Source organism: Phodopus roborovskii, unplaced genomic scaffold (assembly GCF_943737965.1).
Source record: "Phodopus roborovskii unplaced genomic scaffold, PHOROB, whole genome shotgun sequence".
NCBI lineage: Eukaryota > Metazoa > Chordata > Mammalia > Rodentia > Cricetidae > Phodopus > Phodopus roborovskii.
Genome location: NW_026126407.1, coordinates 9,453,350 through 9,474,089, shown reverse-complemented (window position 1 = coordinate 9,474,089; position 20,740 = coordinate 9,453,350). Strand labels below are relative to the sequence as shown.

The 20,740-nt window shown below is 45.1% G+C and overlaps 1 protein-coding gene across 2 annotated transcripts; it reads right to left on the bottom strand.

The window, feature by feature from the left end:
* Positions 1–978: 978 nt before the first annotated feature.
* Positions 979–20,426, bottom strand: Tekt1 (tektin 1). 2 transcript variants are annotated; one of them, XM_051180095.1, is made up of 8 exons: positions 20,361–20,426; positions 18,750–18,956; positions 14,979–15,144; positions 12,788–12,916; positions 12,360–12,503; positions 9,595–9,817; positions 1,811–2,007; positions 979–1,225 (listed from the first exon to the last, which is right to left on the bottom strand). In XM_051180095.1, the coding sequence occupies exons 2-8, from the start codon at positions 18,937–18,939 to the stop codon at positions 1,015–1,017; spliced, it is 1,260 nt and encodes a 419-aa protein (XP_051036052.1). In that variant the 5' UTR covers positions 18,940–18,956; positions 20,361–20,426; the 3' UTR covers positions 979–1,014. The 2 variants fall into 2 exon arrangements, with proteins under 2 accessions (XP_051036052.1, XP_051036053.1); XM_051180096.1 differs by lacking the exon at positions 12,360–12,503.
* Positions 20,427–20,740: the final 314 nt, after the last annotated feature.

Below are 20,740 nucleotides of genomic sequence, written 5' to 3'. Positions count from 1 at the left end.
CTACACAGAGTCATCTAGCCTGTCCCTAGACACCTATACTCTTAACCACTATTAAAAGATTTGAATCTGTATCATGAATTCGAATTTTATTTTCGTTTACTGATACTCATTTTAAAAATGAAAACTGTAATAAAAACAACATCCAGTGAGTACTAAATAGTCTAGAATCAAACACAAGTCTGAGTTTCCCTTCCGGAAGGAATAAAGGAGTAAAACTTCTTAAAGCCACATGGGGGCGCTGAAGGATGCAAGCTGAACAGGGAACTGCCTTTCCATCCAACCCAGCCCAGGCTGTGGCCTTTCCCAGCTGTCCATCAGAAACTGTACCTCTGAGTGTCAGAACCCTATAGCCCTACAACAAACATCACCACTGCTACTGCTGGAACTTTCCCCTAGCCTTTGAGCCACAGACATTTTCTCTCTGACCTCACAACCACAAATACCACAGATTGTGCTTACCACTACTCCTCCCAGCCCCCAGACTAAACTTTAGACAATTGAGAGTCCCCTTGGCCTTAGCCTGTCTTCTAGTCACTCAGAGAAGGGAGCCCATACCCACCTTCTACTTCCATGTACATAGACTGGCGATGAACTACCAGGTGGTGGGAGGTGGCATCTAAGCCAGTAGTCTCCACACTGCTTCCTAGGATAAATGGATGTTGAGACCCCTGAGAAGTGTTTGCATTCCATTCTATGAGAAAGAAGGGCATGCCTTGGATAGAAAACCCAGCCTGAGCATGTGAGTTGAATGGATCTCTAATGGCTCCCTCCCCTGGCCCCAAGCTATGAGACTTCCATGGCTGGTGCTAATACATAGCATTGAACTGTGAAACATCCACCTCATCGACAGCCACAGAAGAACAGAGAACCTTGTTCCCAAGTCACAGACCCCAGAGAGCCTGAGATGTCCTGCCAAGAGGCTATGACAGGCTACCCAAAGTTCTGCCCACCTAAAATGAGAGTTCTGAGCTGCTGGTGTCATGTGATGTGTTTTAATGAAAATCTGAACGGCACCTAAGAGCAGATGGCCTCTGCTCGGATGCCTCCCTCCCAGGACCCGTGTTCATCACCATCACGAGGGGGAATGGACTTCCTCATCTCCATACACAGCACCTCGTCGATGTAGATGGTGTTCTCCTTAATCTGGATTTCCTCCTGCAGGGCCAGCTGCCTGCGGTACAGTGCCTTCAGCTCTATCTGAGCCTGGGCCAAGGTTTCCTTTAACCTGGGAGAAAAGGAGTGTGGGGGATCATCACTCGCTCTTCGCCACTTTTTCCAGGGGGGAAGGGCGATGTGCTCGGATATTCAGTCAAACTGATAGTGCTCATCCCCTTGCTGGCATTGCAAGGCAGTGCGTTCTGGCTCCTGGCCACAGGCAGGCTTATGCCATATTTGCTGGATGCAGTGGTATACACCTGTAAACCCAGCACTCAAGGGATGGATGGCGACTTAAAAGCCAGACTAGGTTACATAGACAGTTCAAGGGCAGTCCAAACTACTTAGCAAGAACTGGTCTCAAAACAAGAGTTGGGGGACATTGCTCAGTGGTAGAGTTCTTGCATAGCCCTGGTCTTTATTTTCATCACTGGAAAATATTTAAAACAACAGATATTATCCAAACATCTGGATTTGGACTTTATAACAAAATGTCTTGGGGTTGAGATCTGCTTCATGGATGACAGCAGCCTTGGCTGCTGTTACCAGGCCTGATGTCTAGGAAGGGCATCCTTCCAACATTACAAAGCCAGCAGCAACCTTCCTGCTATTTACAATGTAGCATGAAGTCAAGACCCAGCAAGGGCTGGCCCACCTGGCAATATTATGGTTGATCTCCTGAACCTCCTTGATCAGCCTATACTGAGGGACATCGCGACACAGCTCCACGTTAGGCCGGTGCGTCCTGGTCTCCAGGCGTGTGTGTGCTACCTTAGCGGGCCCTTCTTGGTCCAAGATGGCGTTCTCAAGAACGGCAATGTTTTTCTCCTGGGAAGCAATCTCTTCCATAACCTGAGGGAAAGGATTGGAGTAGGTGAGGCCGTGCTTCTTGGAAACCAACGATGCAGAACTATGGTGAGCATACACGTTAAGAATATGCGACTTCACATTCCCACCTAAGCAGAACCACAGACACTTGTAGCCAAAGCAGAGATGCTCACCCAACTAGGGAACCCCAGGCACCAAGTGGATCTGACTGGCCTCCATTACTTCATCTCCTGCACAGATGGTGTGAGTTCCCCTGAGAAAGCCCTCAGCAAAGGCTTGGCCAGTGTAGTGGTTTGAATGAGTCCACTGACTCGTGTATGTGAACATTTGGTCCCTGGTTGGTGCTACTGTTTGGGTGGTTATGGAACTTTTAGTAGGTAGAGCCTTGCTAGAGGCAGGCTTTGAGGGTTTATGGCCTCACTCCACTTCCTATTTTCTCTCCTTCTACTTCCTGTGTGTGGATGATCCTGTCATCAAGCCAAGACTTCCCTGACAAGAGGGACTCACTTGTCTTCTCTGAGCTGCTTTTGTAGGGGAGTTATATCACAGCAGCAGAAAGGTAGCTAATACAGCCAGCTATGCCCCCCACACCCAAGGACTCTTACCTACATGGTTACCAAAGTTCACCTTCCCAGAGCCTCTGAGTATCTTTTAGGTTGGCTTTGTATGCAGAAAGACACTTGTAAGTTACTCAGTTTTCTTAAATTAATATTTCATTAGGGTTGTTGAGTATAGACTGGTACAGAAGACCTGACTGCCATGCACAAGGCCCTGGGTTCAATCCCTAGCACGATCAAAAAAAAAAAAAAATCCTCCTAGATTTTTTTTTCAACTTTGCATCATAAAAAACTCCACACATACTGAAGGGTAGGCAAACTAATAAACCTCTTTTACATAGAAAGAAAGAAAGGAAGAAAGAAAGGAAGAAAGAAAGAAAGAAAGACTATAGCTAACCTAGATCAGCATGGTAGCACATGCACATGCCTTTAACCCCAGCACTCAGAAGGCAGAGGCAGGCAGATCTCTGTAAGTTCCAGTACAGCCTGGTCTACACAATAATACCCTGTCTCAAATAACAACAACAAAAAAACAAAGATCCCAGTCTTATTCCATACACATGTCTCTCTCCCAACCACTACCCATCAGCTTGTTTTATTTCTCTGTGTGGCCTTGGCATCCCAGAACTCACTCTGTAGACCAGGTTGACCTCAAACTCACAGAGATCTGCTTACCTTTGTCTCCTGAGTGCTGGGATTAAAGGCAGGCAACACCACCACTTAAGTGGATTTGTTAAATTCACTTTACAGATACTATTTGAAATTTAGCAAATGTAAGGGCATCTTGGCAGTTAAGGGAACTTCACAGTTCTTTCAAAGGACCTGGGTTCAGTTCCCAGCACCCGCATGGCCTCTCACAGCCTCTGTAACTCCAGTTCCTAGAGATCTGATGCCCTCTCCTGGCCACTAAGTGCATATATGCAAGCAAGACGATCATATACATAAAACGAATGAATGATTCTCTTGAATTTAGCAAATATTAACCACTTTTACTTCCTTGTGACCAACAGTTTCTTTGACTTCAAACTTAGCTAAAACCCTTTGTCTATTTACAGCATATTTTGATACTTAAATAACTTAAGAGAAAACTTCTGCCAGTCTAATTAGTAAGAAAAGATGAATCATATGTTCTCTTAAATAACCTAATATTGTCTCCAAAATAAAATTTCAGGGCCAGAGAGGCAGCTCAGGGGGTAAAGGCATTTTCAGGCAAAGCCTTATAACTAAGTCCAGTTTCAGAACCTGCATAGTAGAAGAAGTTGTAAAAAAAAAAAAAAAAAATTCATTTTAAGATTGTGGCTAAATTGATTACTTAATTACATACTTTAATATATCTTTTTAATTTTGAGACAAAAAGTGAAAATGAGACCACAGGCTAATTAAGTCTCCATGAATGAGAGCCAAGTAAGGGAAGTCATTTACCAACTAAATTGTGTGTGACTACAGCAAGTAGGGGAAAATAGAAGCTTGTCCATGACAATTATTCCTTCTGCAAAGTAGTTGCTACATAGATCCTAGCTATGTGGATGAAAGTTCTAGTCTTGTTGGGACAAATATCAAGGAATGAGATTGGTCATGTAAAAGTATGACCGTTTTGTGAGAAACCAGGCCCTTTTGCATTCCCACAGACTATGAGTGAGAGGCTTGGGCCAACATCCTCACCAGCATCTGATACTGTTGTCTTGGATTCCTTACAGGTGCATGGGGTCTTCTTTTTGTTTTAATTTGAATTCTTGATGTCATAAGAGGATGAGCATCTTTGCATGTGCTTAGCCACACCAGTGGAGACTTATCAGTGGGGTGTCTGTCCCGATATCTCTCTGATTTATCAGATGGACATGCTGAAACCTTTCCTCCTACCTCGAGACCAATCTTGCATTCTGTGAAATGCTTTGTATTTTAACGGACTGAAAAAATCTGAAGCAGAATACTTTATGCTATGGAAATTACAGAAAGTAATTCTTGGTGTCCACAAAAAAAGTCATACTGGGACACGGTCATGCTTGTTGGTTTATTGAACAAGGACAGAGTTAACGGGTGTTGACAGTGTGTATGATGCTGTCATTGTGTTGCACTGTTGCCCAGAGTACTGTCAATCACAGCCAGGCAGTCACAGCTCCATGGCTTTCCAGTCATCCCCTCCCCAGTGACATCTTATTTCATAGTTCCATTACAGTGTCTCAATCCCTTCCTACTGCTATTTTAAAATACCAAGACTGGGAAATGGATAAGAAATGGGAACTGAATTCTCACAGTTGGGCTGGAGGCAGGTACTGTCTGCTGAGACAGCTCTCTCTGTTTTGAGACAGCTGCTGTGTCCACCCATGGTGAAGACAGAAGGCAAACATCTGCCTACTTCCATCCATTCCTTCTGTGAGGGCCCCCAGGACACCTGCTAGAGCACCTACCTCTTGGGGAGAAGTTTTAGTGTAAATTTTGGTTTTTTTTTTTTTTTTTTTTTTTTTTTTGTTGTTGGTTGGTTGGTTGGTTTTTTGAGACAGTGTTTCTCTGTGTAGCAGCTCTGGAACTAACTCTGTAGACCAGGCTGGCCCTGAACTCACAGAGATCCATCTGCCTCTGACTCCCGAGTGCTGGGATTAAAGGTGTGGGCCACCACCGCTGGGCTCAGTATAAATTTTGAAAGAGACACAAATATTCAAACCAAGGCAAACTGCGTACTGGTAAGACAAGGGAACTGGGCTCCAGAGTCTCACGCTGAAGGCCCAGGGGAGCTTTCAGGGTTTGAGGATTAGGAGTAGAAACCAACGAACCTGTTATGCAGTGACATAGAATGACAACACTCTACACTGGCAGCATTAGACCATGAGACAACTCCCAGGAAAGCCGTGATCAGAAAACCATATCACTGCAGTGTCTCAAAGTGAAAATGAGGCTGCAATTAAAGGTTCCAAGACATCTGTTTCCTGGCCAAGCAGGGAAGCCATTCCCAGCTAATTGAACCATGTTTGATGGCAGCAGCTAAAGGAAATGTGTCCAAAGAACAGAAATTTGTTCAAGATTATCCATTATATGAAATGCTTGCTCAAAAAAAAAAAAAAAAAAAAAAAAAAAAGTACAGGGACTAGAATAAAATCAATAATCACTTTTTTGTATAACAAATAATTATTTTCATGTTTTCCTTTTTCTCATAATTAGTTGTCAGGCGTTCTAATCTAATACTGTTCAGTGTTGTTTATTGGAGAAGTGTCAATGCTGAGTTAAATGTGACTAAAGAGTTAGCCTCTGTGGATACACCATATGACAATTTTCAGAAAGTTGAGCAAACAAGCTGAGGTTCAGTGGTAAAACTCTTGCTAGCAAGCATGAGGACCTGGGAGCTTTGATAGTAGTGGGTACTCTTCTATAACCTCAATACTGGGGAATGGTCAAGGAGACTAGGGGTTCCCTGGAGCTCACTGGCCAGCCAGCTAGCCTGACCAAGTTGGCAAGCTCCAGGTCCAGTAAGAGATCGCAAAACCGAAAGGGGAAGAGTAATTGAGGAAAACATCTATCATTAACCTCTGGACACAGACACACACACACACACACACACACACACACACACACACACACACACTCACTTCAAAAATCGCCAATTCAACACAACCTGAAGTAGAGTCTGCTAAGATGTTATGGTACTAATACATGTAGAGCACAAATAGGCTGGGCTTAACAAGTTTACAGAGCCTGTGAAAATGCAAGTTATCTAAAGCCCATGGTTAGTCTTTGTACTATTCTTTAGGAAGTGCTTTGTAGAGGCTGGGGAGATGGCTGGCTCAGGTGAGGTGTCTATACAAGCATGAGGAACTGAGTTCAGATCCCCACCGACCACTGTTGTAAATGGCAGGTGTGGCAAAGCACATATGTAACCCCAGCACTGGGCTTGGGGGTCAACGATGAGGGTATCCCCAGAGCTTGCTAGTCAGTGGGTTCAGTGAGAGACTTGGTCTCAAAAGTTAAACAGAAAGGAATGGAAGAAGACATTCAAAGTCAACCTCTGACCTCCACATCTGCACACACATGCTACACACACATACATACACAGTAATTTTTAAATGTACTTTGCATAAAGCATTTGGCTCTGTCATGTGATTCAGCATTAACTTCATCGACAGTGAACTTCATTAGCTCTCAGACTTGACTGTTTCTTTAGAAACGGCAGCTCAATAGTTCTGTGTGCTCCATAGCTCTGCAGTCCGGTGGCTTTGCCATACTTACATTTTCTTATGGCTTATTTTTGTCCAGGGCTAAGATTGGAATTTTTCTGACTAAGAAGAACCCTCAACCATTGCTAACAAATGCTGGATGTTTTTGGAAATTAGCTTTTGATGCAGTTTCAAAAACAGTCCTTCTTGAATTGGCCTAAAGTTTTGAGGAAAGACAGCCAGAGGTACACAGCTTAGGATGCAGCCACCTCGCTTGCACCTAGGGTCAAGCTGCTCTCCACATTTCAGTGCTATCAAAGTTAAAGCAAGAAGGAAGACTTCCTTTCCTGCATATATTTGCAATGATGTTTTCCAACTCTCAAAGGTGAGTTCTGACCTTACAGCAAGCCAAAGGAATTGCTCACATTTAAGCGTTCAGGGCACAGTGAAGGAGCAGTGACCTCACCCTCAGCTGGGAGGGATTTACATGCTAAAAGGCAAACATCAGGAGAAGCATCCCACAGAAATCCACAAGCGCTCCCAAGAAGTGAACACAGCCTATTGAAATCATTTGTTCTGACGTTTTGTCATCACCTGGCAGTACAGATCTGAATGAAATGATATTTTTAGATGAATTATGTAACATCTTGTTACAGCTCAGCATTGGTAAATGAATGCTTGCAAGGGATCTCCTAGGAGACACCAACTTTGCATCCGGAAAAAGCAAGATGCTGTCTCCTCGCACAGAATCCCTCTTTCCTTGTAAGTAGATCACTGTTTGAAAAATACACTCCATCACTGTGATTATTATTACTACTGAATTCTGTCAATGAAGAATTTTTGGAAATTTGTTGTCTCCCTTGCTGTATAAATGCCTCTTGGCTAATGAGCCAACAATGCCTACAATATTTACTATTTGATTTTTTTTATAGAAGAATATTTGCCAGCCTATGCATTTGATTATTTTAAACACTATTACTTAATCATAAACCTTTCAGAGGAATAAACATGTTTTGCTCACTAAGTAAACAGTTAACGGTAAACAAAAGAAGAGTTGACACTGTCCTTTGGGTTTGAAAGTCTCTTCCTGACCAGGGAGGCCTCTGTCAAATGAAGGCCAAGTGGGCCTCTTCCTCGTGGGACCTAAGTTCAAGGCTTCCAAATGGGGATGTGGGACCCCAGAGTCAATCAAAGTCCATGCTTGCTTATTCTTCTGTCCACATAATTTTACCCACACTCAGGTGTCTGTGTCTCTATTGGATCTTGAAATTCGAGACTCTAAAGACAGAAGAAATGGTTGCTCTCAAACTCTTAATTAATGCCTTTGAACTTGTACCTCTTAGATGTAGTATACTAAAAGACTGTATATGTTATGTATATGCATATGTTTTGTTCTGTGAAACAGGGTATCAATATGCAACTCTGGCTAGCCTGTATCTTGCTATGTAGACCAGGCTGGCCTCAAACCCATAGAGATCTGCTTATCTCTGCCTCCCAAGTACTAGGATTAATATCATATGCCACCACGCTGGGCCTGTATGCATTAGATTATTAGATGTTCTTAAAGATGTGGTCGTGTGTGTGTGTGTGTGTGTGTGTGTGTGTGTGTGTGTGTGTGAGTGTGTGTGTGTGTGTGTGTGTGTGTGTGTGTGTGTGTGTGTTAGACATGTGCATGCAGGTGCACAAGCCCAGAAGCCCAGGTGTGTATGTGCAGAGGCCAGAAGTCAATGCTGGCTGTCTTCCGCTATTGTTCTCCTCCTTTTTTGAAACAGGGTCTCTCAGTGAATCTGGACCTCAACACTCCAACTAGACTAGCTGGCCAGCAAGCCCTTGAGATCCACGGGTCTCCTCCACACCCCACACCCAACAAGCACTAGCATCCTCCACGGTGTGTGCCTCCATGCCCTACCTTTAATATGGGTGCTGGGAATCCAAACTCAGGCACTCCCTTATGTTTGTACATCAAGCATTTTACCCACTTAAGCCACCTCCCCAGCCCCAAAGAATTAATTATCCGATAACATGCTAAAATATTTTTTATATTGAAAATTAAGTAAAATATTACAAAACTCAATCTCACCAACTTACCTTTACTGTCTTAGAAGGATCTCCTAAAAGACACAGGTGAGGAACATGGCTTGCATTGTACACACCCACCCCCACCTACCCATCCCCCACCCCCAGCCATGGTTGCCCTGAAGCTCTGGCTCCTCTCAGCTGCACAAGCCCTGGCATGGCCTCCATGTTACAGTTTGGCTAAGAGATGCAGAGAGTTAGAAGGATCTGCGCAAGTCCTCCAGCTAACTGCTGGAGGGTCTCCATCTTTCAAGTTCAAAGTGAAACCCTATCCCACTAGACTCTACTTCTCCATGTCTCTGAGCTCAGACTGTTGACTGGCCATGTGCACTCAGGTCCCTGGTCCGGAAGGAAGGAAGGAAGGAAGGAAGGAGGTGTGTGGGAGCTGGATCCTTCGGACTCCAATGGTGAAATTTTCAGTGACTCTGCCAGCTCTTTGTTAAACAAGGGGTCTGGAATGGACCATTTGGGAATATTTACCCCATGGGAATCTGCAAGTGCTACACTCCAGAGACATTTTATTTTTGACTCCTGGAAGCCATTTGCCCATATACCACTGAGTAACTGGCAGGGACAGTTGACCAGGGAGGCAGAGCTAGATTTGAAAAAAATTGAGTGCTTTGCCTCATGTGAATTCAGGGCCTTTCTCTGCCTGCTATATGAGGGGAATCTAAAGCTCTGCCAGGATCCCAACCTCCATTCTCCCGCCTTTGGGCACTGCCTCCTTGACAATCTTTCCTGGGCAGAGGGAATGCTGACAGAGCCTGGCACGCACATACATTTATGCTACCTTGGAAAGACCTCATGAATACAGTGTGTCCCAGGGACCTCACCTTGGCCAGATGATCAGCCAGTTTGTTCCTGGCATCCTTGGTCTCCTTCAGCCCATTTACGAATGCCGTGTCTACCACGTCACACTGTCTGCGCAGGTCATTGGCCGTCTGGGACAGGATGCGGTCCACCAGGGTCTTCAGCGTCATGGAGTTGTTCCGCTGCTTGTCTGCCTTCTCTACATTGGCATTGGAAAAGTCCAGCCAGTCCTCCAGACTCACTGAGCTGAAACACAAGTTTTCTTACTCGAGCTGGGGTAGCAGGGGCAACTCCTGAGTATTACTAAGCTACCTGCAAGCCCACAAATGCCTGGGATATTTTCCCACATTTGGGCAGAGCCAAAAGCAGTCTGCCAACAGCACTATCTTTGGAAACCTCCCATGTCTGTACCAGAAACTGAGATGGCAACTAAAGACACCACTTCATTTCATCCCCCAGGAAGCTTACTAAGCTACTTCTGTGACCCCAACTTCACAAAGGAAAAAAAAAAGCCCAGAGAAATGAATGAACTTAGTCAAGATCACACAGCTGGAGACAATGAGAGTTGATACAAAATAAAAGAGCAACAATCGTAACAACCTACTACATTGAGTGAGGAGAAGCCAAGAGTTCAAACGATCCATCACTAGTTATATAAGGAACTGCTAGAAACCTTGATAAATAGTTTAATAAATGTTATTTGAAGGTTTGCTTTTGCTTTATGTGCATGGGTGTTTTGCCTGAGTATATGTCTTTGCATGCATGCCTGGCGCCCCCAGAAGCAAGAAGAGAGCATCAAATACCCTAGAATTGGAGTTACAAATGATAGTGAGCCACTATGTGGGTGCTGAGAATAGAACCTGGGTCCTCTGTAAGAGTAGTAGGTGTTGCAATTTAAGAAAACCTACATACAAGAGAAATATGCCATGCAACAGGGTTCAAGCAGAGAGTTTTTTATTTTTTGTTGTTGTTGCTGTTGTTGTTTGTTTGTTTAATTAGGGAAAGGGATCATAAAAAGGGGAAAGGGGAGGGGGGAGTCCAGCCTTTGGGAACAAGAGAGAGGAAAGAAAGGCAGAAAGGGGGGGGGGGATGTGAGGTAGACAGGGCCCTTTTAAAAGGAAACATGGTGAATATGCACAGGTGGTGCTCTTAGTGGCTTCAGCTGAGGGCGTATCCTTTCAGAACCCCAAGTCAGGCCAGTACAGATGCCTGAATACTACAATAAGCATTATTAACTACTATGCCATCTCTCTGATTTCCTAGAAAATGTTATTTATAAACACACACCACAAAATGTATAGGCACATACCCCTATTAGAAGAAGTCAAGAGAGTGTCTACTTTGAGGAGAGTAGAAAAAACACATTAGGCAGAAGGAAAGTGAGAGAGGCTGAGGTAGGAGAATCTCAAGTTTGAGGCCAGCCTGAGTTACATCAAAAGCTTTGTCTCAAGAATCAGAAGCAAAAGAAGAAGATGAAGAGGAGGAGGAAGAAGGAGGGGGGCAAGCAGAAAGGTTTCTATGGTAGCAAGGTAGAGGGTGTTCTTTCCCTGTCCTGGAGGGACTGCCTGAGTCTTCTCCACTTTGAGACTACGGCCAGCCTCTGACTAGTCCCCAGAGTCCCTGTCTCCCTTGCCTTAAGGAGAGCAAATTTGCCAACTTGCTTCTCACAAGTCCAAAGACGAGATGCTGGTTCTGAGGCTGGGATGCTAAAAAGCTTGTGGCTTCTCTCAGATCCCTCTCCCTCCCACCTTTGTCTCTCTTTCTCTTCCATCACTTGAGATGCCAGCTTCCATGTCATCAACTGTCCTTGGAGAAGTTCATAAAGTCAGGAACTGGGGCCCACATCATCACATGAGTCACCTTGAAAGCCAACCAGTCCCCAGAGGAGCCTTCAGATGGGTACAGCCCCAGCCCCCAGTTTGACTTCCACCTAAGGACACCTTGAGCCAAGCCACCAGCTAAGCAGTGTCTGGCTTCTCAACCTACCCAAGATCATGAGATAAGAGCATTTATTATTCCGAGAAGCTAAGCTTGGGGGTACATTATTTTTCTATGTTTTATACATTAAAAAGATACTAATACAATGATAATTGTTGGACTTTGTGTTTAATATTTGCTGTATTATTTTGTTTGTATATTTAATTAAAAAATCAAATATGAATGAGTTAGCTCTACCACATAATACTAATTGAAAAATGTAAGTTAAGGGTCCAGTGAGACAGGTAAAACTTGCTGCCATCAGGCCTACTGACTTGAGGGGACCCACATGGTAGAAGGACCATCTCCCACAGGTTGTCCTCTGACTTTCACAAGGACACCAGTGTACCTACCCCCCACCCACCCCACCCCCCGACACACACACACACACATACATACATAAATGCATTTTAATGCAGATTATATGTAACACAAAAGGCACATATTTTTGCAAACTAAACAAAATGGACCTAAATGTTGAATGTGCATTTGTTTCTATGGGTCTGCAGTTAACTGTTAATCTTGGAAAAGGACTGATATGGGAAGTTATTATTCACCCAATACTATAGTTTTATCAAGTCCCAATTGTTAAAATATAAATAGATGAAGGAATACATTGTAAGTCTTTGGATATACTGTACCAGTCTTTCTTAAAGAAAGAGAAGTCTTTGGGCAGGGGCAGGGTAAAACCGTTCAGCAGATGCCTCACCCCAAGCCCCCTGGCTCCGAGGATGCATCCCCTGGACCTGTTAGACTTAGAAGACCCAGATATTCCCAGCACCACCTAGACCAGCCTCAGAGCCCCACTCACTTGGGCTCGATTCTCACAACGTTTTCAGAATATTTGATATTTGGTGAGTTATTGTTGAGTGAGAAGCAGATGTCGTCAATAGTTAGGGCCACAAACTTATCCTTCAAATCCTTTTCCAAGTTGTACTTCGCAGAGCGGTTCAGCCTGAAGGAAGAAGACAAACCAAGTTTCTCCCTTGGGGAAGGCCTGGTGACACCTTGCAGGATCAAGGGAGACCTGGAGACCAAGCCTCAGTTGAAAATTGTACCAAGGGGTCAGCATGGCCACAAAGGACTCCACTGAGTCACTATAATCCGCTCGTCACCAGAGGGCGCCAGTGGGGGAGGTCAGAAACCCAGACTCCAAGCCAGTTCCACCCCGGGGGGCGCAGACCGTGTATGGGGGTGCGACATACCGGTTCCCCGAACTCAGGTGGGGTCTACCGGTACCTGATCTGCTCCGTCGTCTCCTCCACCGTGCGTCTCAGCAGGGCCATGACGCCTCGGATGATCTCGGCTTCTTTCAGCAGCTCCTGCTCCACCACGTCGTGCACCAGGTCGATGCCCACGCGCTTCTCCCTGGCGGGGAGGAGCAGGAGCGTGGGACACTACTTTGTACCTGTGCCTCTTCAAAACATCCAACACCACGCCCCACCGCCCTGCCGCACGCGCCGCCGCCCTTTGATTTTTTTTTTTTTTTTTTTTTTTTTTTCCTGGCTGGCTTGGCTGCCTGATTGGTTTTTAAGACAGGATCTTCTTATGTATTCCAAGCTAGTCTCCTGGTCCTCCTGTCTCAGCTCTCTAGTGCTGGGACTTCAGGCATGTCCCGCTTGTTGCCTCTTCCTGCTCATTTTGGCCTTCTGCTCTAAAGTCTTGCCCTTCGTACTTACTCATTACAAACAACTGCCACTGCTTGCCCTTGTCTTCACATACTCTCTAAATCCTTTTGGGTACCACTGCCTGCTTGCTGAGCAAGGTCAGGGCTAAGATCATGTTGGGAACTGGGCTCCTGCTGGGAGAGAGCACCAGGTATTTGGGAGCCTGCAGAGTGCTCAATGCTCCCAAGTTCCTCTCTTTCGGGCCTGGAGAATTCACTGGAGCCCAGTTATGACAAACTCTGCTAAGCTAAGGGCCTTGAACTTTACCTTCAAGCTGCTGGAACTTAGGGCTATGATTACAAGGTTTGAAGCTTGGGGTGACCTGTGAATCTCAAGATTTGGACAAGTGCATTCAGATGACAATAAGGGGCCCGAAGCACAGGAGAATGCCTGCCTAGCACTCATGAGAGCCTAGGTTTGATCCCTAGTTCCTGTAAATGAGACATGTTGGTACATGCCAGCAACCCCAGCACTCAGAAGGTGTGGGCAAGAGAATCCAAAATCATCCTCAGCTACATAGTGAATGTGAGGCCAGCCTGAGCTACACAAGCCTCTATCGCAAAAGAAAAATGAAAAAAGTCACTGTGGATAATATGCTGGGTTGGAAAGACCTCTGCTGGAGCAAAACCACCAACGAGAGCCAGGCATGGTGAGACAACATTTGAGGTTGAGGTGGAAAGATGTGGAGTTCTAGACTTCCCTAAGCTGTGCATGGTAAATTGTTCTAGGCCAGCCTGAGCTACAAAGTGAGGCCCTGCCAAAAAGAAAAGCAGACTCATCAGTTCATCATGACTCTCCAACCAGACATCAGTAACAGGTGTAGAAATTGGCATTACCTAAGAAGGTAAGAGAATAATCCTACTCCTGGATTTACAGGTCCTAAGAGGTGTGCCCAGGCACTCTACACAGCAGGGTGTTCTGTGTGTCCCAGCAGGCTGGTGTCTCCCGGCACCTGTAGTGAGATCTTTCTCACCCTCTTCTCTGGAAAGGGAACCCTCGATATGTTAGCTGAGTACCTGGCTGCCCCATCTGAAGCCATTCATTTCTCAGCTTCTACTGATGTAGTCATGTGATTATGTTCTGGCCAGTGGGACACAAGTATAAAGAAATGGTGAATGCCAAACTCTACTTATTCCTACTTGTCAGGGACATAGAATGCCTGGAGCTTGGGTCACCATCTCAAGCCATGAGGTTTCCTAGGAATTAAAGCCCATGTTCTGTGAGGACACAAAACATAACCACCGAATTGGAGCACACCATGCCAACAGGCACCGACTTATCTAAACCACTTAATAGTCGTGGGAAAGGGGGGACGTGGAGGGGCAGCTCAGCAGCTAAGAGCATGGCTGCTTTTCCAGAGAACCAGATTTCAGTTCCTAGCACCTACATGATGGCTTGTAATGCCTGTAACTCCAATTCCAAGGGCTCTTCTGGCACAGCACACACCTTATACACATACATGCAGGCAAAAAAAAAAAAAAAAAAAAAAACCACACACACACATAATAAAAATGAATCTCAAAACATTCTTAGGTGGCAGAAAGAGAAACTATTTTAAGATTAATTTGTGACTTTCTAATTCTTTGACACTCACAGAAAACTGGGCCCTAATGTATTTTTGGTTAGAGGACAGCAGAGTTTAGGCATGAACCACATGCAATGCCCCTCCCACCGACACCACAGAGCCATCCCAGCTTCCACCAGAGCACCCGCCAGTTTGCCTGCCCCACCTGGCACCGAGTCTCTCGCAGCAGGTGACTCACCGGTAGGCCAGGCACCTCTCTGTGATGTGCAGGGGCTCCTTGAAGCTCTCCAGGGCTTTCTCCAGGCGGATCCTGTAGGTGAGCAGATCATCCGTCTGGTGCACGAGCTGTTCAAGCTTGTTGTCTAACTCCTTCTTCCAGAACTTGACCTCCTCAAGTCTCTGCTCTGAAGCACACAGAAGTCACACCTGGGTGTGTCTGCTCTTGGCAGAGCCAACTACACGTGCATTTTTGGCAATTGAGGCCTCTCGCTTGCTTACCGAACCCCACCCCTACCCTAGACAACTGTTCAAGACTTTTGTGACACTACTTGTGGCACCACCATCTTTTCTTTTCTTTTCTTTTTCTTTCTCCCCCCCCCCACCCCTTAAGATAGGCTGAGTCCCTGGTTGGCCTGGAATTCACTGTGTAGACACCAGGGTGGCCTGGAACTCAAAAAAAAAAAAAAAAAAAAAAAAAAAAAAAAAAAACAAAAAAAACAAAACAAAAAAAAAAAAAAAACAAAAAAAACAAATCCACCTGCCTCTGCCTCCTATGTATTGGGATTAAAAGTGTGTTTCACCACACCCAGCCCCTGTGACATTTTTATAAATGCTGATCAGTAATGGTGAGCCATGTAGCTGGGTTAGTAAAGAGCTTGGCTAACATGCAGGGAGCCCTGGGTTCAAACAGGTTTGATAACCTACTGACGATGTTTCCCTTCTGGAAACATCTCTCACAGGGCCCTCTGTCCTCCTGCTGGGACCAGGTGACCTGATCTGCATCAGCCCATCACACTTTGGTCTTGCTTCCAGGAGCTCCCTGTGCGTTTCCCATTTCCTGAGCTGTGTTTCTTCCTCCTCAAGTCACCCCCTTCAACACACAGAAGCACAGCCTCCAGGAACTTCCTAAGACATGCATGTATGAGAGTGGAAATATTTGAAAAGTGGCAAGCCTGAGTACCCCTTCCTTCCTCCTCCTTCTTCCCTGGTGATCAGCTGCGTTCTGGTTTGTGGTATGTAAACTCCTTTCATTCGGATGTCTGATGTCTCTGCTTCCTTCTAGTTTTCAGAGTTTGGTGGACAAGAGTGAAATGATTCTGACCTCCAGTTCTTTGCATGAGACCTTTCTGTTTCTTTTTCTCTGGCAGCTCTTATGAATTCCTCCATTTTCCTTGTGCCCTGAAACCTCACACCGGTGTCAATCTTACTGTGCCAGACAACAGACATCAACTTGTTCAAAAAATATTTTTTCATGAATATTCTTCTCCTTCTCTGTTGGCTCTATTGTCACTCCAGAATCTCCATTGATCACTGAGCCTCCCAGACTGAGCCTACAGTTTGCCTATCTTTTGTCTCCTTTCCCTTTTTTCATTATTCTTGGACAACTATTCAATTTTATCTTTTCTTTTCTTTTTTTTTTTTTCCAAGACAGGGTTTCTCTGTGTGGCTTTGGAGCCTGTCCTGGAACTTGTTCTATAGACCAGGCTGGCCTTGAACTCGCAGAGATCTGCCTGCTTCTGTCTCCCAAGTGCTGGGATTAAAGGCATGCGCCACCACTGCCCAGTTTTAATGTTTCTTTTGATGTTTATCTTTTTCCCACTTTCCTATTTTTCATTTCTAAGGCCCTTTGTTCCCTTGATGTCTCTTTTTCAGACTGTAGCATCCTCACAAGTCTGGAGGATCTGTTCAATGCCTGGTGTACTGCCTCCGAGTTTCCATTTGTGTGAGTGAGTGTGTGTGTGTGTGTGTGTGTGTGTGTGTGTGTGTGTGTGTGTGTGTGTTGCTGAAAATCTTTGGCTGCATAACAGATGTGCTGAAACAACGCTTGGAAGCTCTGTCTTTGGGGACAGTGCTTGCCCACTAGAATGTTTTCTGAACAGAACCATGAAGCAGGGCCCAGGCATTTCACTGGAGACCCTCCAAACACGCATAACTGCTGAGCCTTCTTTTCAAGCCAGTTAATTTCTGCATAGAAAGATCTTCCAAGTCATTGTCAGGTTGGGGGACAAGTCCAAGCCAAGCTACCCTCTCAACTATAGTTCCCTTCCTAAAATCTCAGGATTCAAAAGTCTGAGGCAAGGAAGATCACCAAGAGCTCAAGGCTACCCTCATCTACAGATCAAGAATTTGTCAACAACAACAACAAAAGCCCTCCTCTGAAAGTTTCATGGTTTTACCTTTCCCATTTAGATATATATGCACCCAGATTGCTTTTGTAGATGAGTAATGAGGCAAGGGTTAGGGTGTAACTTTTCCTTCAAGTCAGCCATGCCTCTCTATCTCTTTAGAAGCAGCTTGCTAGGAAGCCTGGTGGTGTTTTTAATTGGCAGTGTATTGAATCTATAAGTCAATTTGTAGGATTAAAATCAGATTAGTGGTGATCCTGTAGGGTGATTGAAATAATGAATTTTTCTATGCTCTAATTCTCATATCCTGCATTTATTTATGACCTCTTTGACTTGTTGCAGTAATGGGCCATAGTTTTCTGTGGAGGACTTCTGCATATCTCTTGTTATCATTACTGGGAGGCATTTCATAGGTCTTGTTAGGTTTCAGTGCTGGAGTAGAACGTAGGGCCTGACAGACATACTCTATCACTGAGCTACACCCTAACCCTTCAGTTCGTTTTGTTTTGTTTTGTGTTGCTGTTATTTTCATGTATACATGATGTGTGCATGTGGGCACATATGCCAGTATATACATGTGAATGTCAGAGGACAAGTTTGTAAAGTTGGTTCCTTTCTTCCACTTTTACCCTGGTTCTGGAGATCAAAGTCAGGTTGTCACCCAAGCCATCTTGTCAGCCCCTTGGTGGTTCCTATTTATTTATTTATTTGTTGTTGTTGTTTTCTTTTCTTTTAATGCAGAGTCTCTCTATATACCCCTGGCTGACCTGCAACTCACTGTGTAGATCAGGCTGGCCTTGAACTTAACTTCTTTTTAATGCTTGTGTAAACAGCTAATTTTAAATTGGTCAATGAATCAATGACAGTTAAGATACAGACTTTCAAAGTCTTCGTCGCTCCCTCTTGTTTTACATTCATGCCCTTTGTTACCTCCCTGCCCATTAGCCATCCAAGTTGATGGCCTCTGGCTTATACATTCTAAGTGTTTGGCTGATCATTGACCATTTTATTTTATATTTATTGATTTATTTTGTTTTGTTTATTTACAACCACCATTCCTTTGGGTTTTTCTGTAGAGCAGGCTGGCCTCAAACTCACAAAGATCCACCTGCCTCTGCCTCCCGAGTGCTGGGCTTAAAGACATGTGCCACCACTGCCTGGCAAGATCCCCATTCTTTAAATGCCGTTTTTAAGCATGGGATTGTTAAGACTGAACTGTTCTTCCTATAAAACAAAGCTCAAATATTTCTCTCTAGGAACTTCCCCAGTTCTGCAGTGCCTGCCCCTAGCTTAACTCTCTGCATTCAGCACCTATCTGGTTCTATATTGATCAAAGACTTTCAGACCTTTCTCCTTTCAAGGTGGGAACCCATGAAAGCACAGACTCTGCTCATCCCCTGTGGTGGTCCCAGTGCATGGGCCATGCATGCTATCAATGAATGGGCATCAAATTGCTGAATGAGTGATAGATGGTGGAAAATCAGATGGTGCTATTGTGTCTATCTTATCGCATTGGCCTTTAACACAGAACCTGCAAAATGAGCATGTTCTGCCTAACCCCATACTTCAAGAATGACACATTGCCACACCAAACATGATACTATAGCTAGCCCCAATAACCTCACCAGGATGCGGTCACAAACATACTAAGCACATTGTCTTACCAAGTTTCTTGTTCACATCACTCTGAGACTTCCTGGTCGTCTTCTCGATTTCATCCACAAGCCTCTGGCTCTCTGCTACCAGGCGTTCAGAACGGGACCTTTGGGCCTCTGCTCTGTGGTACTGGCTTTTGTTAGCAATATACCACTCGGCAGGAAGGAACTTAGGTGGAGATTGCAGTAGTTTGGCCATTTGAGAATTCCAAAGTCCTGATCAAACACAGAACGTTTGTATTAAATGAAAGCAACATCATCAGAACATGACATTCATACTGAAACATACACAAATCATAATCTGAACCAAGCATGCTGTGTAGCCAGCTCCCAGGTCAAGGAATCAATGTTATCAACATGCAAGACCTTTCTAGTCCCTAGTTGCCACTCCCAGACACACAAGGTGACAACTAACTTGATCTTTAGTGGTATATACAAGTTCCTATGTATGAACTGTACATAGTGTTTTCTTTTGCATCTGGTGCCTTTTATTTAATATGTTCATAACAGTGGTCTGGCTGCTAATAATGTAGCTTATCCATTCTCGCTGCTAGGTAATGTGCCAGGTAACTACATAAAAACCAGACTTTTTCTATTGCTTATGAATGTATAGACTCTTCTTACTTAGGGCTATCACAAGAAAGCTATTAATATTCTCCTGTGTGTTTTTTAGAGAACAGAGAGTTGCTGGATCACAGATCAGTTTACTTGACACAGCTAGTTATCTGAAAGGAGGGAACCTCAATTGAGATAATGCCGCCATAAGTTCCAGCTATAGAACATTTTCTTAATTAGCGATTGATTCCGGGAGGGCCCAGCCCATTGTGGGTGGTGCAATCCCTGGGTTGGTGGTCCTGGGTTCCATAAACAAGCAGGCTGAGCAAGCCATAGGAAGCAACACCCTCCCATGGCCTCTGCCTCTGCTCCAGATTCCTGCCATGTTTGAGTTCCTGTCCTGACTCCTTTGATGATGAACAGCAATATGGAAGTATAAGCCAAATAAACAAACTCTTTCCTTCCCAACTTGCTTTCTAGTCATGGTGTTTCATCACAGAGATAGAAACCCTAAGTAATGTAAGACCAGCAGTGTTCTTCCCAATACATGAACCCAGACACGTTCTCTAAGGAACAAACAGAAGTGACATCTGTAAGCCAACATCTGAGCATTGTGACTATTATACACAGAAGGGGAGCATAGGAGAAGTCAGCTAGTGGAGTCGGACAGTCATGAAAAGAAGAAAATGTGGTCCCCTGACTCTGAACAACCATTGTATCTGCCTTCCACAGACAAAGCTGAACTCTGAGGGGCTCCCCTGCTGCCCCTGCCCCCCCCCCCGCACCTTTCCTAGGGGCCTCGGAAACCTCCACAACCAAATCTTGCCTAGGCTGAGCACCGGGGCCCACGAAGCCCCCTTAGACATTCCTGAGCTCTCTAATCCAGTCAGTCCCTCCTGTGGCCTCTCCCGAGCCTGTCTCAGCATGGCTTCCTGAGATGTAACTTTGGACACGTGTGAGTAGTCTCAGAGAGGGGACCTATATCAGGGCTGATGGTTAATCCCAAAAAGCACATGGCTGTGAGAAGGGAGAAGGGGTCGGTAAGGCGGATCGAGGATCACTTACCTCAATGCCTCCAAGAACACAATCTAAGGTGGGGGCCTCCTAACCCCAACTGGAGATTCTGGCTCTCTGAAAGAACCAGGAGGGAAACTGTGGTCTCTATGGCAACCAGACGCGGAAGGCTCCCTCCCTGGTTGGAAGATTGCGCAAGCGCGAATGCGGGCGCACGTGCGCGCGCATAGCAGAAAGAGAGACACGCTCTAACTTAGAGCTGTGAAGGTCGATGTTCTGAAGTCTGATCCTGCCAGGAAAATGTCAAACACCGAGTAGCAGGCCGGATAACTCGGGGTTCCTGGCCCCAGAGTCTCTGGTTCTGCAGGTGTACTGAGGAGTCAGGCTCAGCAGTGCCCCAGCAGCAGATGATCCGGGACCACTGAGTCACA

Coding starts and splice junctions, on each gene's coding strand:
- Tekt1 (XM_051180095.1), bottom strand. CDS start 18,939: ATGGCCAAACTACTGCAATCTCCACCTAAGTTCCTTCCTGCCGAGTGG. Junction 12,917..14,978: donor GAGAGGTGCCTGGCCTACCG/GTGAGTCACCTG, acceptor CCTCCCCGCCAG/GGAGAAGCGCGTGGGCATCG. Junction 1,226..1,810: donor ATCAACCATAATATTGCCAG/GTGGGCCAGCCC, acceptor CTTTTCTCCCAG/GTTAAAGGAAACCTTGGCCC.